At 40.6% G+C, this 19,656-nt stretch overlaps 1 protein-coding gene across 2 annotated transcripts in view; it reads left to right on the top strand.

The window, feature by feature from the left end:
* Positions 1–19,656, top strand: part of LOC140199763 (syntaxin-binding protein 5-like) — a 340,576-nt gene that overhangs the window by 175,263 nt on the left and 145,657 nt on the right. For both annotated transcript variants that reach the window (XM_072262244.1, XM_072262243.1), the window contains exon 8: positions 12,746–12,869. In XM_072262244.1, the coding sequence (XP_072118345.1) occupies positions 12,746–12,869 (124 nt within the window). The remainder of the gene's footprint in view (positions 1–12,745; positions 12,870–19,656) is intronic.

Here is a 19,656-nt window from a genome sequence, read left to right as displayed (position 1 = left end):
GCAGCAGAAGAGTTTGTAAGTTTCTGTATAAAGTTGCCATGCTGTTGATAGCCTGTATAGCATTATCTAGAGAGACTAAAATTTGTTAAATTTTCAGCAAAAAAAAATTGTAGTTTGTGTGGTTTGTAATGCATGTAGTCCCGGAAAAAAATCAAGTGCTGTAATGGCTTCAGTAAAAATATATCATGATTATTAAAATGGAGAAAAAGTGATATTTTTCCATTTACATTTTAACACTAATGACTTTATTATGTGAACTATTTAGCAAAACATTTAACTGTTTTTAAAGATGTTTTTGATGCAAGGTAAATTCATATTGAGAGAAATTTTTATTCAGTGCTTTAAGTCTGTCCTAGTTAAAAATCTGAATATATGGCCAAAATGGGCAGGTGCTAATGATATTCAAACATGTGAATCTTAAATTTCCAGGATTTATTATAGTAGGAGATTCAGATACGGACAGTAGAATAAATGAAATAAGTATTCATTTTATATAGGCTGTGCATAATTACAAAATATTATATGTAATTACTTTGTAGCAGTCAGCGCAAAGTTGAATTAGAAAAAAAATCAAACAGTAAATAATTATTCCAAAGATTTTTGTATGAATTAAAAACAAATAGCTGGAAAACACCAGCAGAAGATGAAGCACCAGTGGAGAGTTAGGAGGGTTAATAAGGGTCGTGCTGAATCCAGATGCAACTCAGATTCACTTCCCAAGGTCTCATCCATCCATATGAAGTCAGAATACAGAAAGCTGAATTCACTGATCTTCTGCAACTGACCGGTATCTTGCAAAGGAGAGTGGGCTTTGTACTGCAAGTAGGTTTCATGTAGCACAAACTAAAGCCCCACCTCTACAACACCTTGTCAGCGATTGTCAACTTTTGTGCTGGAAAAAGATTTTAAAGTTTTTAAACATGCAGTTTGCAAACAGTTAAGGCTGTTCTGCATCCTTGAAAGCTTGCAGCCCTTTCAAATAGACTTTACCTGTTAGACTCTTGAACTAACACTCTTGTATGATAAAATGGAATCTTAAGCTCACAATCTACTTTGCACTTTATTGTCTACCTGCATTGCACTTTCTCTGTAACTTTTACACTTTGATTTGAACTGATACTCATCTCCATCTTCCGGGGTAGAGACCAGAAGACAATGTATAAAAAGAGATTAATCAGGTTTGCAGTTCTCCCAGTAGTGCGAGCTATTTTTTGACCACATCCACTTTGTCTTGAACATTCCACTGTGATATTTGGAAATATGCTGCTGGATCCAGTCCTTGAATGGATACACAGAACATAATTTAATAACATGACAAAGAGGAGCCTCCCTTGAGCTAACTTCACATTTCAATAGGGCTATATCTACTTCCGTGCTGATTTCCGTATCCTCTGAATTCTTGTGCTCAGTCTTGATTATGATCAATGACTGAAGTAGAGGATTCCATTGAATCAAGCCAGTGGTTCTCAACCTTTTTCTGCTTGTTCCCTGTTTGTGACTTTCATTTTACTTCTGTTACCCCTAGTCTCCATAGTCTTCATTAGATGCTAAAGTTTTTTTTGGCCAACTGTGCAGATTATTCTAACATACAGTCAATATTTATGTTATAAAAGGTTATGTTTTAAAAGGTTATAATGTTACAGGTATATATGAAAACTGTTTTCAAAGCTTTGAATAAGATACTTTATAATATACTATATATAATATTCTTCCAACCAGCAACGAAAAAGCACTTAAACTTCATGTATTTAGTGAGACCCTTGTGACTGATGCAAACTAGTGAGTTTTTAAGTATCTAATAGCAACTTGACTGAAGATAAGCGAAGATAACCTCCTTTCACAACATCAAGATGGTTATGAGCTTTTGATAAATGTAGAGCTTGACTAAAACCACATTGAACTAGATACGAGGTGGGAAATCCAATTAAAAACAACTTTGCTTTCTCCCAGAGCTGTAGAAACTTATTTTGAATTTCACTAGTTGTCCAAAACTTTTGCTTGCTGCATTTAAATTTTGTCTGAGCCATTATATCACCCGGCAAATCCATAAGACATTCTTGCAATGTGGTGTCAACATCATTCACATTCACCTCAAATATCATGAATATTTTAGCAAAATAGTAAACTTACCATGACCCATTCAGAGGCTTCTGTGGCCCCTATGAAATCCAGCATTGCCCCCAAGGAGGGCAAAAGGCCCACATTGAGAACCACTGATTTAAGACAGTTTTCCTCATCTCGGCACCAAGTGACTGATCCTTATCCCAAGCTTTGGTCTCTAATTCTAGATTCAGCAGAGAAAGAAAATTGTCTTGGCATCAATCTCCATCAATCATTCTCAAAATTTTGTGTGAAGAGAAGCCTCTTCATTCTTTTGAACTCCAGTAGGCAGAGACCAATCTTTTGCAACTTGCTTTGTCTAATTATATTCAAATATCTTAAAAGTTATTGTTATGAACATGTTTGGATCTTTAAGATCACTTTTATTTTATGGCATTCTTTCTTGTTTTCAGACGCTATGCCCGACAAAAATGACTGAATAAGAGCTATTCAGACTCTTGACTTCATAAACCAGAAAAGCACCTTCCCTAAATGGCAACATGCTGCCAGCCCAAAATAATCAACATTGTAGCCAAAGAGTGGTTCATAATTCCTGGGCCACTCTCAAAGCGTAATGTCTTACGGTTCATTATTGCTTGCTGTATTCTACAGAATCTGGTGATCATGTCAATTCACCCTTTGTCAGAGTGTAAGAAGAACTCTGAATCAAACCAGAGAAAGAAGTACTCGTGCCTGAATGCAGAAAGACACAAGCGACATTCAGGCATGAGCTTATAAATAGAAAATATGAGTTCAGATAGTCATTAGCAGAAGACAATGTATTGTATGATTTTCTTATGGTAGTTACATTATTTGTTATTTGCTCATCAGAAAAGTTGCAGATAGAACTGATCATTGAACATCTAGGTTTCTGGAATAATGAAGGTAAATTACAAATATTTCTTTACAGAACGGAAGGAAATCATTTGGCCCACCAAGTCTATGCCAGCTCTGAGTAATATCAGTAACCCCACTTATTACCATGTAATCTATTCTTTCTCACAGTCCATCAACTCCACCTTGATTCTTATACCTCCACTCACACCTAGTGCACTTGCAATAATGATTTACTTTACGCATGGCTCCTCCTCAGGATGTGGGAAGGAAACAGGTGTGTACAGATAAAAGTAACTTCACACAGGATAAAGCTAGAATTGTACCCAGTGAATCATTTTCTGTAATGTTGTAAGTCTGAAATGACTGAAACCCAGCAACTTTCACCATGTGTTGTGCTAGGTGTAACCCAGAGCTTTTCTCTTGAATCCAAATGACTTAATTTTAAAAAGGGTCATCAATGTCATTATTGGTCTAATACACTTAATAGCAGTTACTCTGACCTTAACTTTAGAATTTAGCCTTTCTTATTTTGTTACTATTACCTTTCGTTTCTCTGTTGTTGGAGAAATTAGCCAAATTGGATTTGCTTTTCCTGGACAGAAAATACCAAGATAATTTTTCATATTGTTGGGCAAATGTCTAGGTTATTGCAGTGCTAAAACAGCTTGGTTAGATGTCAACTAGTTTAGGATGAAAGCTCTTCACATTGCTATCGCTAGCATGTTGTCTGGTCCCATAAACTGCTGCTTAGTGCTCTCAACTGTTTGTGATAACACGGGGTGAAGTGAATTGGATGAAGACTGTCTTCTCCAATGATGGGGACTTCTAGAATAGGTCACAATTAGACCATAAGACATAGGAGCAGAATTAGGCCACTTGACCTATCAAGTCTGCTCCACATTCCGTCATGGCTGATTTATTATCCTTCTCAATCCCAATCTCCTGCCTTCTCCCCGTAACCTTTGACACCTTTGTATCATCTGAAAACTTAGTAACAAAGCCATAATTTCCACCATTCGAATCACTGACATATAATGTGAAAAGAGGAGGTCCCAATACCAACCCCTGTGCAACACCACCTGCCACTGGCCCCCTTTATTCTGATTCTTTGCCTCCTACCTATCAGCTAATCTTCTTTCCATGGCGAGACCACGCAGGCTGGGAGACCGTTTCGCTGAACACCTACGCTCTGTCCGCCAGAGAAAGCAGGATCTCCCAGTGGCCACACATTTTAATTCCACGTCCCATTCCCATTCTGATATGTCTATCCATGGCCTCCTCTACTGGTAAGATGAAACCGCACTCAGATTGGAGGAACAATACCTTGTATTCTGTCTGGGTAGCCTCCAACCTGATGGCATGAACATTGACTTCTCTAACTTCCGCTAATGCCCCAGCTCCCCTTCGTACGCCATCCTTTATTTATTATTTATTTATTTATCCTCCCCTCCCCCTCTCCCTCTGTCCCTCTCACTATACCCCTTGCCCATCCTCTGGGCTTCCCGCTCCCCCTTTCTTTCTCCCTAGGCCTCCCGTCCCATGATCCTCTCATATCCCTTTTGCCAATCAACTTCTCAGCTCTTGGCTCCATCCCTCCCCCTCTTGTCTTCTCCTATCATTTCGGATCTCCCCCTCCTCCTCCCACTTTCAAATCTCTTACTATCTCTTCTTTCAATTAGTCCTGACGAAGAGTCTCGGCTCGAAACGTCCACTGTACCTCTTCCTATAGATGCTGCCTGGACTGCTGCGTTCACCAGCATTTTTTATGGGTGTTGCTTTAAATTCCAACATCTGCAGATTTTCTCGTGTTTGCGTCTTCTTTCCATATTAGTATCTTTCCTGTAATAGCATGGGCTCTTATCTTGTGCTGCAGCCTGATGCACAGCACCTCGTCAAAGGCCTTATGAAAATCCCTGTACACAACATCCACATATTCTCCTTTGTCTATCCTGCTTGTGTTTTCCTCAAAGAATTTCAACAGGTTGTCAAGGAAGGAAAGCATGCTGACTTTGACCTCCTTTATTATGCACTTGCTAGTACCCTGAAACTTCATCCTTAATAAAGGACTCCAACATCTTTCCAACCACTGAAGTGAGGCTAATTGGCCTATAACTTCCTTACTTCTGCCTTCCTCCCTTTTTAAAGAGTGGAGTGACATTTGCAAATTTCCAGTCCTCCACTCTCATGCAAGACTCCCAGGAGGTTAATTTACAAGTTGAGTCTGTGGTATAAAAGGCAAATGCAGTGTTGGCATTTATTTCAAAGGGGATATAATAAAAAAGCAGGGAGATAATTCTGATACTTTATAAGACACTAGTCAAGCCGCACTTGGAGAATTGTCAACAGCTTTGGGCCTCGTATCTCAGAAAGGACATGTTGTCATTGGAGAGAGTCCAGAGGAGATTCACAAGGATGATTCCAGGAATGAAGTGCTTAACATATGAGGAACATTTGCCAGCTTTGGGCCTGTATTCACTGGAATTTAGAAGTATGCAGGAGGTTCTCATTGAAACCTACCAAATGTTGAAAGGACCAGATAGGGTGGATGTGGAGAGGATGTTTCCTATGGTGGGGGTATCCAGAACTAGAGGGCACAGCCTCAAAATTGAGGGGTGACCATTTACAGTAGAGTTGAGGAGGAATTTTTTTTAGCCAGAGAGTAATGAATCTGTGGAATGCTTTGCCACAGACTGTGGTGAAGGCCAAGTCTGTCAGTATAAAGTTGATTGGTCAGGGCATCAAAGGATATGCCGAGAAGGCAGGTGTATGGGGTTGAGTGAGATGCGGGATCAGCCATGATGCAATGGCAGAGCAGACTGATGGGCTGAATGGCCTAATTCTGCTCCTATGTCTTATGGTTCTATGGTCAAACCATTCCAGAATCTAGAGATTGACTAATGTCTCCACAGTCTCTTCAGCCACCTCTTTCAGAGCTCTTGGGTGTAGTCTATCTGGTCCAAGTGATTTACCTACCTCAAGACCTTTCACCTTCCCAAGCACCTACTCCTTAGTAATAGCAACTGCACTCACTTCTGCCCCTGTCTCACTTGAATTTCTGGCATATTGCTAGTGTCTTCCATAGCGAAGACTGATGAAAAATCCTTTTTGTACAGGTTATACTTTCACCAGAAGAGATCCCAATGATCTAGAAATCTGAAACCATCTACTTAGCAATTCTCCCTAAGTGTGATTACAAGCAGTTTAGTGTAAGATTCATCATCTACTTGGCAGATCTCCCAAAGTGTGGTTGCAAGCAGTTTTTTGCACATTGCTGGTTCTCTATTATTGATAATGACTATATTTTTCAAGTTTTCCTGACTTGTTAAATTGACCACTACCATTCATAAATACTTTTTAGATAATTGATCTAATCTGTTGTTTGCACACAAGGTTAGCTTTGAATATTGATTGTTGCTTCCATTGCAAAGAATGCATGTGATTATGTATTGTAGCTTCCAACTGTGAGCACATCACTTTACATATTCTGATTTTCCTTTGCTGTACTTGTTTAACAGAGATCAGTCCTTGTGTCAGTATGGTGAAGTTTATTCCTCTGCTGCTGAGGGCCCATGCACCCTATTTAAGACCCAGTTTAGTGCTCCTGGAGTTGTTATGAATCTATACACTTAACATGATGGAGGATGTCATCAGTGTGAAATTTCCATAAGGATTGTACTATCATGGTCATACGTTGACTGTAGATTGACAAGAACAAGGTCACGCTAATTCCTTGCTTCTCTCTCCTCATCTGCAAATCAATTTCAGCAGCCGCATCCATTATGTGTCAATCAGCGATAGAGGCAGCAAGCATTTTTGGTGTTGAAAATGGAAGTGCTTCACTTAGTGTATTTACTGCCTTTGCTTCTCTCTAGTTCCGAATTATGTTCAATACTGAAGTACTGTTTGATCAGCTGAGGTAGGTGTAGGGGTGGGGATGGTGAGGAGAGGGAGAAGCTGTTAGTTGGTAATTATGTGGGAAGCTCCTTTACTGCATTTAGCCTAATACCATGACACATCATGGGGTCTAATCAAAATTGAGGACTCCAAGGGCATCTGTTTCAGCAACTACTATACCACTTACTCTTGTGAATCATTTCTCCCAGTGGAACAGTACATGACTAGTAATGATGGAGGAAAAATTTGAAACAGTATGGTACCATATGAAGCTGCAGCTTGACTAGACTGTGGGACAGCTTTTACAATGTAGGCACATCTCCAACGGACTTTAGAGGATCAACTGAAATGGATGTCCCTTTGCTTTCTTCAGATGTGGTGCATGGTCAATACCAGATTATCATCTAGTTTTGTTATGCTTAAATTAACAATTTAAGTGGCTTGTTGGTCATTTCAGAAGATGGACATGTATAGTCAATATTAACTAGCACAGCAGATGATTTTGCTAATTATATTTACGAATATTTTTAAAATTTCAATTTAATACTTCTACAGTTGTCAATTGTGACAATATCCTTCTTTGCCAATTTTTAACACAAGCACACTTTCTTTTAGCACCGTCTACTGTATTTACAAGATGTAGCTCAAACTAAGATGGGAATGGTCTATATAAAAGAAAATATTGGAGAAAGTATACAGATAATTGGAATAGTAGTAGTGTTTAAAATATTCTACTTTAGATTTGGAAAAATGGTTTATCTTTAAATACAAAGGTAACTTCAAAGCAGGTGACCATTTCATCTCTGTCTTGGAGGCTGAAGTCAGGCCCTCTTTCAAGAGGGTAAACCCTTGCATGCTCTGGATCACCTGACAGTGCTAATACTATGGCAGGATGTTGTTTATTGATTACAGCCCAGCATTTAACACAATGATTTCCACAGTTATGATCGAAAAGCTCCAAAACCTGGGCCTCTGTACCTCCTCTTCAATTTAGCCCTTGGCTTCCAAACCAGAAGACCACAATCTGTGGAATTGGAAAATAACATCTCCACCTCGCTGACAAATAACACTAGTACACCTCAAGGTTGTGTGCCTATCCCACTGCTGTACTTTCTCTACACCCATGGCTGTGTGGCTAGGCACAGCTCAGATGCCATCTACAAATTTACTGACGACAGAACAATTTTTGGCAGAATTTCAGATGGTGATGAGAAGGCGTACAGGAGCGAGAAAGAGCAGCGGGTTGAATGGTGTTGTAGGAGCAATCTTGCACTCCGAACACGTAAAACCAAATAAGTGATTGTGAACTTTAGAAAAGCTAAATCAAGGGAACACACACCAATCCTCGTAGAGGGATCAGAAGTGGAAAGAGTGAACGTGTTCAAGTTTCTGGGTGTCAACCTCTAAGGATCTATTCTGGCCCCAACATATTGATGCAGTTACGAAGAAGGCACAACAGCCATTATATTAGGAGTTTGAGGAAATCTGGTTTGTCACCAAAGACACTCAGAAATTTCTACAGATGTACTGTAGAGAGTATTCTAGCTGGCTGCATTATCGTTTGGTACATGTGTGCTTTTGCACAGGATTGAAATAAGGGTGTTGTAAACTTAGTCAGTTCCACCATGGGCAGTAGTCTCCATAGTATCCAGGGCATTTTCAAGGAGTGATGCCTCAAAAAGGCGGTATCTATAATTAAATGCCCCCATCATCCAGGACATGCCTTGTAGCCATTGCTGCCATCGGGAAGAAGGTGCAGGAGCCTGAACGCACACACTCAATGATTCTGCCATCCAATTTCCAAATAGTGAATTCATAAACACTACCCCACTACTTTTTTAGACCCGACGCAGACTGGGAGATCATTTTGCTGAACGCCTATGCTCTGTCCGCCAGAGAAAGCAGGATCTCCCAGTGGCCACACATTTTAATTCCACGTCCCATTCCCATTCTGATATGTCTATCCACTGCCCCCTCTACTGTAAAGGTGAAGCCACACTCAGGTTGGAGGAACAACACCTTATATTCCGTCTGGGTAGCCTCCAACCTGATGGCATGAACATTGACTTCTCAAACTTCTGCTAATGTCCCACCTCCCCCTCGTACCCCATCTGTTATTTATTTTTATACACACATTCTTTCTCTCTCTCGCCTTTTTCTCGCTCTGTCCCTCTCACTATACCCCTTGCCCATCCTCCGGGTTTTCCCCCCCCCTCCCCCCTTTTCTTTCTCCCTGGGCCTCCTGTCCCATGATCCTCTCATATCCCTTTTGCCAATCAACTGTCCAGCTCTTGGCTCCATCCCTCCCCCTCCTGTCTCTTATCATTTTGGATCTCAGCCTCCCCCTCCCACTTTCAAACCTCTTACTAGCTCTTCCTTCAGCTAGTCCTGACGAAGGGTCTTGGCCTGAAATGTCGACTGTACCTCTTCCTAGAGATGCTGCCTGGCCTGCTGCGTTCACCAGCAACTTTGATGTGTGTTGCTTGAATTTCCAGCATCTGTAGAATTCCTCCTGTCTACTTTTTTATATCTCTATTTTTGCACTGTTTATTTAATTTAACTATTTTATTACTGTAATTCATAGTTTTTTCTCATTATAATGTATTGCATTGTACTGCCGCCACAAAGACAACAAATTTCATAATGTATGTCAGTGATATTAAGTCTGATTCTGGTTCTGAGGTCATTACTAGGCAAACAATTTCTTCCTCCTAAAGAAAGACAGATGTCAAACAACTGTGTATAGCTATAATCTTTATGATTCTCAGTGATTTACAATAAACTCCTGTCTGGTTACTTATTTCTAGTCCTGATGAAGGATCTTGGTCCAAAACATCGACAGTTTATTCCTCACCATAGATGCTGTCTGACACGTTGAGTTCCTCCAGCATGTTACTCTGGATTTCCAGCATCTGCAGGATTTCTTATGTTAAATTATTCATCCTACCTCAGACTTATGGTTCGGTGCATAATGGTGTACTCAGCAGTATTAATATTTTGGATGTTTACCTTTTAACATCTTAAAATAGGCATATGATTGTGTTGGATGTCTCATTTGGGTGATGGGTGACCAGTGTGCAGCATGTTCAGTATGAAAAATTTCATCTATTCACCAATTTTGCATTAGCAAGCATTGTGAAAAGACCTTTTTCCCAGTTGCTAAGTCAGAATAATCAGAAAAGTTAATCTCACCTAATTTTTTGATTAAAAATATAGACCATATGGATGATTCTTTTGGTTGCATGACTATTCATGAATTGCAGCAAAAGATACAGTAGAATTCACAAAACATCCATACATGGGTTCATAGTATAGCTACCCAATTATATTACAAAAATACCATCTCAGATTTTGTACTGTAGAAAGTATTAGTCAGTGGAGTGATGTTGGAGAAGCAGGTGGTGTTGTTTTCTGCTTTCCCTGGACAATGTTTTTCTCTTTTATCAATGTCTTCTGTGCCACATGAGCCTAGTGGACATGCTGAATGCTGTTCACTGCATCAGCTGTTTTTGCTGGTAACCTGGATATCAAGTTGTTAAAAGTGAGTCATTTGAGGTTTATAGCAAAAGTAGGAACAATCATAAGAAAACAACAGGAATATCAAAAGGGGATAAAAAATGGCCCTGGCCAGTTGAATTAGAGACAGCCAGAACCTTTTATAAATATATTAGAAGCAAAAACATAATTAGGAAAAGAGTTAGTCCTCTTGTGGATCTAAAGGGAGATCTTTGTGGAGCCATGGGATGTTTGTGGAGATTGCAGGTGATGTATCTGGAACAAAAAATGAGGTGCTGGTCAGACAGCATCTGTAGAAGGAAAAGGACAGTCAGTGTTTCAGGTTGAGGGGAAGGGTCTTGATGAAGTCTATCCCAGGGAAGAGATTGCAGGAATAGAAAGGCAGATTTTTGTATCATTTTTATCCAGGAGTGATGTATCAGAAAACTGGGTGTAGCTAATGTTGTTCCCATATACAAGAAGGGTAGGGATAAGCCAGGAACTACAAACCTGTGAATCATAAGCTAGTGATAGGGAAACTATTGGGGAAAAAAAACAAATCTTAGGGATAGGATATATGATCACTTGGAAAGGCAGGGACTAATTAAGGGGAGTCAGTTTGCTTTGAGCATAGGAACGCCTAACGCACCTTTAGCACAATATAGCAGACCTTTGTTGTCGGTCATAGATCCTTGTACTACTTTTCTGTGTGCGTTGCTCTGGATTTCCAACAACTGCAGAATCTCTTGTGTTTACTTTTTTTGTTGCCCTTGGATATTAGGGTATGACTAAATATCTAAAATCTGTAAATAGAATAATCTCATCATCTATATCAATAACTATTACAAGGACAATCACTAATAATTAATTTGTGATGTTGGAAGTTGCAAATAAGGATGTCTCCAATATACCCTCTGCTCCACTTTAAGACACCATATTGGGTATAAATAAACTTTCACCTCAAAAAGATCTCTTGGCCAATCAGGAATCTGGCTACAGTTAAAGAGGAGGAACCTTTGGAATCAAACCCTGCGTACTGATCCAATAATCAATGAATAGTCATAGTCATACTTTATTGATCCCGGGGGAAATTGGTTTTCGTTACACTTGCACCATAAATAATAAATAGTAATAAAACCATAAATAGTTAAATAGTAATATGTAAATTATGCCAAGAAATAAGTCCAGGACCAGCCTATTGGCTCAGGGTGTCTGACCCTCCAAGGGAGGAGTTGTAAAGTTTGATGGCCACAGACAGGAATGACTTCCTGTGACGCTCTGTGTTGTATCTCGGTGGAATGAGTCTCTGGCTGAATGTACTCCTGTGCCCAACCAGTACATTATGTAGTGGATGGGAGGCATTGTCCAAGATGGCATGCAACTTGGACAGCATCCTCTTTTCAGACACCACCGTTCCATCCCCACCGCATCACTGGCCTTACGAATGAGTTTGTTGATTCTGTTGGTGTCTGCTACCCTCAGCCTGCTGCCCCAGCACACAACAGCAGACATGATAGCACTGGCTACCACAGACTCATAGAACGTCCTCAGCATCGTCCGGCAGATGTTAAAGGACCTCAGTCTCCTCAAGAAATAGAGACGGCTCGGACCCTTCTTGTAGACACCTTGTAGAATACAAGTTTTAAAGTCCATCAGAAGAAAGATCTATTTTACCACAAAATCTTTAGCCAACCAAAGACCACTTAACTCTTCAGTCAAATTACAAACATTCTTGCCTTAAAGCAGAATTATTTCAGGCTGCATAATTGTTGGTCAAATATATTAGCTATATTTTGTGAATGATTTAATTTTTGAACTGTACAAAGTGGTATCATTTGAGTCAAAGGACTGGTGTACTATCCTTATTCATCTATCCTGCACAGTTTGAATTTGTTATATCTTGGAAATCTCTCTCAGTAGTGGAGGAAAAAACCAGGAAAACATGTGCTTTAAATGTGTTAGTTATCCAGGGAGAGGGGTACCAGAAAAAGACAGAGATTAGCTCATGTCAAATGGGGACTCAGCAAAATGAGTAAAGAATGTCTTGTGAAAAGGTTGCAGTGTTGCAAGGCTAAATGCATAAATGAATGCAGAACTTGATTGATCAGATTAACTATTTGGTTAAAATTACTTCTATGTCATGCCTAGGTTATGAAACCAATGACAGGATACTGTTTCAGCTGTGTAATACATGTATTTAACTTACTGAATTCTAATAGAATGTTTTTGTTACATAGGTGGGGAATAAATTTAGTGTGCATAGGTAGATTATATTTAATTTTTATCTGTGTTTATTGAATGTAAGGTGCAAGATTACAGAAATCTGCAACAAGTATTATGTTGTTTTAAGGACACCAGTGAATCGTTATTATTACCCAAAATATACTGTCCAATGTACTCACTATAACTTTATTTTTAGGCTATCCATTCTATCAGCTGGCATCATGAAGGGAAGCAATTCATGTGCAGCCATTCAGATGGTAGTTTAACACTTTGGAACTTGAAAAGCCCAAACAAACCTTTTCAGATAATAGTACCACATGGTAAGCACTTGTTGAAAACCAGTAGGTAAGTGCTGGTATACTTTGCATTCATTTGTATAATGTCACATAAAAAAATTGCAAAATGGTGTACAACACTTATAAAAGAATTTGTTGTTTCTTATATTAAATTAGTACATTCCAATAGAATATGTTTGTTCAGTCTGCCCTATTGGAGCAAACAGAGAATAAGTTAACTTGTGCCAGTAAAGTTGTGCAGTACAACGGCACATCATATCTCACTTACTCAGAATCAAGCCACAAAAGGATTTTAATTGTTAGTCTCTTTGTGACTTAGTGATCAGGGTGGGAAGTGACTTGAAGAGGATAGGAATTAAATTATCTTGAACAAAAAGGTATTAGGGAAAGGGTGAGCAGTGTCTGTCTTTGTTTGGTCCATATCCAAGAGAGTGTTTCTTTAAATTTACCTTTTTAGAGTTGGCTTTTAGCCAGCAATTTTAGGGTAAAATTGTGTGAGCGGAACAAGTGCTACACATGCCCTTACACTTCCTCCCTTACCACCATTCAGGGACTCCAACTTTCACCCTGCCCTCAAGTTTACCTAGTCCATTTCCGACACCTCCCTCCCCTTTCTAGATCTTTTTGTCTCTGTCTCTGGAGACAGCTTATCCACTGATGTCTACTATAAGCCTACTGACTCTCACAGCTATCTGGACTATTCCTCTTCTCACCCTGTCTCTTGCAAAAACGCCATCCCCTTCTCGCAATTCCTCCGTCTCCGCCGCATCTGCTCTCAGGATGAGGCTTTTCATTCTAGGACAAGGGAGATGTCCTCCTTTTTTAAAGAAAGGGGCTTCCCTTCCTCCACTATCAACTCTGCACTCAAATGCATCTCCCCCATTTCACGTACATCTGCTCTCACTCCGTCCTCCCACCACCCCACTAGGAATAGGGTTCCCCTGGTCCTCACCTACCACCCCACCAGCCTCCGGGTCCAACATATTATTCTCCGTAACTTCCGCCACCTCCAAGGAGATCCCACCACTAAGCACATCTTTCCCTCCCCCGCCCCTGCATTCCGCAGGGATTGCTCCCTACGCAACTCCCTTGTCCATTCGTCCACCCCATCCCTCCCCACTGATCTCCCTCCTGGCACTTATCCGTGTAAGTGGAACAGGTTCTACACATGCCCTTACACTTCCTCCCTTACCACCATTCAGGGCCCCAAACAGTCCTTTCAGGTGAGGCAACACTTCACCTATGAGTCGGCTGGGGTGATATACTGCGTCCGGTGCTCCCGATGTGGCCTTTAATATATTGGCGAGACCCAACGCAGACTGGGAGACTGCTGAACATCTACGCTCTGTCCGCCAGAGAAATCAGGATCTCCCAATGGCCACACATTTTAATTCCACATCCCATTCCCATTCTGACATGTCTATCCACAGCCTCCTCTACTGTAAAGATGAAGCCACACTCGGGTTGGAGGAACAACACCTTATATTCCGTCTGGGTAGCCTCCAACCTGATGGCATGAACATCGACTTCCATTAATGTCCCACCTCCCCCTCGTACCCCATCTGTTACTTCTTTTTTATGCACACATTCTTTCTCTCACTCTCCTTTTTCTCCCTCTGTCCCTCTGAATATACCCCTTGCCCATCCTCTGGGTCCCCACCCCCGTCTTTCTTCCCGGATCTCCTGTCCCATGATCCTCTTGTATTCCTTTTTGCCTATCACCTGTCCAGCTCTTGGCTCCATCCTTCCCCCTCCTGTCTTCTCCTATCATTTTGGATCTCCCCCACCCCCTCCAACTTTCAAATCCCTTACTCACTCTTCCTTCAGTTAGTCCTGACGAAGGATCTCGGCCTGAAACGTCGACTGCACCTCTTCCTAGAGATGCTGCCTGGCCTGCTGCGTTCACCAGCAACTTTTATGTGTGTTGCTTGAATTTCCAGCATCTGCAGAATTCCTGTTGTTAGCAATTTTAGGGTTACTGGTTAGGCCACTGGTAGACCATGTTTTCCTGAATGTATATGGCCTAGGGATTTTGCAAAGGGAATTTCAAGGAGCTATTCGACTCTGAATTTGTATTAGCAGAGGCAAGAACCTACTTTTCGTGGATAGAAAGATGATCAGGAAAAATAAGGAGGTATGTGTCAGATATAGGCAGCTGGAGTCAAACAAGTCCCTTGAGTATAAGAGATGTAGGGAAACACTGAAGGAGGAGATCAGATAGTGGAGGGAGGGCAAAAGGGCAGACACGCTGTTCTTGGCAGAGAGGACAAAGAAAAATCCAAGGTATTCTCTCAGTATATTAGAGCAAAAGGGTAATTATGAAGGAAGGAAGTCCCCTCATGGGTCAGTGTGGTTGTCTATGCTTGGAACTGCTGAGGATGGGTGAGGTCTCAGATGAATGCATTTAACATGAAGAAAGTCGTGGAAGGTTGAGAATTCAGGAGTAGAGAGCAGAGATGTCCTGAAGCATATTGACATTATGAAAGAGGGTAATGCTCTTGATACTGAGGTGCATATGAATAGATAAATCTCCAAGGCATGACCAATTGCATCAAGATGTTGTGGAAAGCAAGGAAAGAAATTGCAGGGGGCTGGCTGAAACTTCCCTAGCCACAGGTGAGGTAGCCAGAAGACTGGAGGGTGGCTAATGATAACATAATAATAATAAACCAAGTTGCAAGAACAAGCCAGAAAACTACAGGCCACTGCAGAATATTCACTGGTGGGAAAGTTACTGGATGGGATTCTGAGATACAAGATCTGTCTGCACTTGGAAAGGCAAAGAAAGATTAGGGATTGTCAGTAGGTCTCATGAATTTAGTTGAGTTTATTGAAAAGGTGACCAGGAGGATTAACAAGGACAGGATGGTAGACATTGTCCACGTGGTGTTGACAAGGTAGGCTGGTATAGAAGGTTAAATCATACTAGATCCAGACAAAACTACAAAATTGGCTTGATGGAAAGAGACATAAGGAATTGTGCTGGGTCCACTCTTGTGTGCCGATTTGCATGAGAATGTATAGTAGGTGCCTTGATTCATGGTTTGAAACATAGAAAACCTACAACACAATACAGGCCCTTCAGCCCACAATGCTGTGCTGAACATGTCCTTACCTTAGAAATTACCTAGGGTTATCCATAGCCCTCTATTTTTCTAAGCTCCATGCACCTATCCAGGAGTCTCTTAAAAGACCCTAGCATATCTGCCTCCACCACCGTCACTGGCAGCCCATTCCATGCACTCACCACTCTCTACGTAAAAAACTTACCCTGGGCCCTGATATCTCCTCTGTACCTACTTCCAAGCACTTTAAAACTGTGCCCTCTCGTGCTAGCCATTTCAGCTCTGGGGAAAAGCCTCTGACTATCCACATGGTCAATGCCTCTCATCATCTTGTACATCTCTATCAGATCACCGCTCATCCTCCATGGCTCCAAGGAGAAAAGGCAGAGTTCACTCAACTTATTCTCATAAAGCATGCTCCCCAATCCAGGCAACATCCTTGTAAGTCTCCTCTGCACCCCTTCTATGGTTTCCACATCCTTCTTGGAGTGAGGCAACCAGAACTGAACACAATACTCCAAGTAGGGTCTGACCAGGGTCCTATAGAGCTGTTTGGTGAACTGAGAAAGGTTATCTAAGATTTCGGCAGGATCTGGATTGACAGGGAAAGTGAGCAAAGGAATAGCAGATGTAATTAACTCTGAGGTTAGGTGATAAGTTTTGGGAAGATAAACGGGATGGCATGTACACAATGAATGACAGCTCCCTAGGGAGTGTTGTTGAACAGAGAGACTCAGGAGTACAAGAACAGTGTTAGCTGAAAGTGGTAACACAGGTGGACAAGGTGAGAAGGGATGACTGGCACACTTGCTTTCATGGACAGGGCATTTGAGTACAAGAGTTGGGACACCATGTTACAACTGTGCAAGGTGTTGTTAAAATTTCACCTGGAATATTTGTGTAGATCTGATCGTCATACTATAGGAAAGATGTGGTCAGCTAGAGAGAGTGCAGAAAAGATTGCAGACAATGCTGTTGCTGGGACCAGAGAAGAGTGATAAGGTGAGACTGGATGAGCCAGGACTGGTTTCCATAGAGCAAAGGAGGTTAATTGGTGACTTTTCAGGAGTTTACAAAATCTTAAAGATTTGAAGGGCACCTGAAAAACATTTTACATAGAGGGTGGTAGGTATATGGAATGAGCTGCCAGGTAGAAGTGGGTGCAATTATAATGTTGTAAAGACATTTGGACAGGCACATGGATAAGAAGGGTTGAGAGGAATATGGCCTAAATGCAGCCAAAGAGGACTAGTTCAGGAAGCACTTTGGTCAGCGTGGATGAATCTGTGCCATATGACTCTATGACCGTCTCTTTTTCTGCCTCACCAATTATAATGGATACTTAATTGCTGTCACACTTCCCTATAGTTGTACAACTTTCACGGAGAGACAAAATAGAAAGAATAAATTTTGGCCTCATATATGACAACATTGAGTAATTGCTCTTTAACCCTAATCCTAGAATTAGCTGCTGATTTAAAAAATTAGAGCTTGGCAACTTGGTATATTTGTTGACATAGTATGTTTAAAGATTTGGTTACTGGATATTCAAAAGTGAGAACTTTGTTAGTTAAGGACATACAAGAGTGAGGAACTAAGATTCAAGTACAGATTAAAGTTAATTGTTTGGTTATATGATACATAAATGCTTTGCTTCATGTAATGAACTTTTATGCCCTGCAAAATTGTGCAAATTGTATTGCTTTAACCAAGTCTTCAATCATCATGATACACATGATGTACACAAGGATTGGACTTGAATACAGATGAATTATCAATTGCACCCTGTAGGCTCAAGACTACGCTAGCCTCCAGCAAAATTAGGATGACATTGTGTGAATCTTTCGAGACAGTTTTGTATTACAGTATGAAATAAAGGTCATTTGGTTCTACTGAAACAGTTCAAATGTGGCTCCAATTCTTCATTTGCATACCTCTGAAAATAATTAATCTTTACACCATTTGGTACAGTTTGATAGAAACAATATTTAAAGATACATTTGAGTAGTCTGCAAAACTGAAATTAGTAATCCAGGGTTGGACTGTGATTTCCTCTTCTTCTTCCATTCTAACAGGCCATGATGTTGTGAAAGTTGAAAAATATTGACACATTGCTTGTAGTTATATAAATGTAGATGCTTCACAGATTTAATCAGTATTATAAGCTAGTAACAAAGTATTATTTCTTCCTAGACAGTCCATGTAATGGAGCATGACATGCTTCCACTCCAGTTCAATGGGATCTGATGTAACTAAAGAAGCCAATGTGACAACTATAAGCGGAGTAGGAGTTGCCTGAGGGGTCATTTGGTTAGGTAGAGTGTGAGATGATGTGGACTTTCCCTCACTTATTCTGTTTCTGCACATTTCCTGCATATTCTCTCAAAGTTCTTAGTGCTGTCCGAAATGTTCTTCCTTTTTTTTAAGTTGCCAAGGCCAAAAAATTTCCTAGAATTGAGTGGGCAATTTGCAATTTACCCCTGGAGGCTTTAAGAGCATTCTCAAACAAAAAGGAGCATTTCCCACGTCAGCCTGGTAACCTCTTCCTGTGTCTTTGGAGTTTGATGTCAGTCTGCCTGCTGGAGAAAATTTGATTTGGGCCTGAATGCAATGGGCATTGGCCTGGCATGAAAGGGTTGTCCTTGTGTGGCTAAAAAAATAGATCTTTTTCTCTGGAGTGTAGAGGAATAGGGAGAAATCATTGAAACATAAGGTCATAACAGATTTAAGTGCTGAGATGTTTCCACTTCTGGGGAATCTTGAGTAAAGAAACACAAGATAAGAAGGTGGTATTTTATTTAACTAAAGTATGTAGGAATTTCTTGTAAAGGTAGTGAATCTTTAGAATTCCGTACCCCATGAGGTTGTGGAGGCGATAGAGCTGTTACAAGTAGGCAGGCTTTAGGTACTTGGATCATCAGGGTCACGTTTGAGGTAGGTGGGACCTATACACAAAGAATGGGTTACACCTCAGCCTTCTGCCACTCACAAGGTTTTAAACTAATTTGGCAGAGGGATGGAAAGCATATTGGTGGTGCAGCAGGTGGAGAATGAATTAATGGGGATAAATCAGACAAGTCCAATGGATGGAGCAGAAACAGACAGATTGGAGAGCGTGGGGAGGACTGGCAGGCTTAACCTACTTTGATACAAAGCATTTCACAAGAGAGTCAGATGAGTTTAGGTTAGTACTTGGAATTAGGATAGTATTGAAGTTGTGGGTATCACTTAGGGAAAGGCTAGACTGCTGACTTATTGTTCTGGCGTATAGAAGTATCAGACATGCAGAAGAGAATGCAAAGGAGTAGGGTGAGTCACACTATTGTTTAGGGAGGACATAATGGCAGTATTTAAAGAAGTGCTGGTGGAATTATCAATGGTGTTATATGTATAGAATTTAAGAATAAAAGATCAGCGATAATTCTTCTGAGATTACACTATAGGCTTCCTAATTGTCACTGGGAATTGGAGGGACAGATTTGTAAGGAAATCATAAAAGGTATAATTGCTATAGGCTTACAATATTGTGGGGTTTTAACTTACTCAATATTAACTGAAATTGCCTTATTCAAGGGGTTTAGAAGAGGCAGAATTTATTAAGTATATCCAAGAAAGTTTGATAATCCTACGGGAGATAGGGCAATACTGTACATTATCTTGGGATATCAAAATGGGCAAGCCATGGCAGTGCCGGTACTGCAAGATTGAAGGACAAAGAAGTAAAATTAGGGAACCTTGACTGACAA

This window comes from Mobula birostris, chromosome 6, assembly GCF_030028105.1.
Source record: "Mobula birostris isolate sMobBir1 chromosome 6, sMobBir1.hap1, whole genome shotgun sequence".
Lineage (NCBI taxonomy): Eukaryota > Metazoa > Chordata > Chondrichthyes > Myliobatiformes > Myliobatidae > Mobula > Mobula birostris.
The sequence above is the reverse complement of the archived record's forward strand: the minus strand, read 5'-3'. Positions and strand labels throughout refer to the sequence as shown.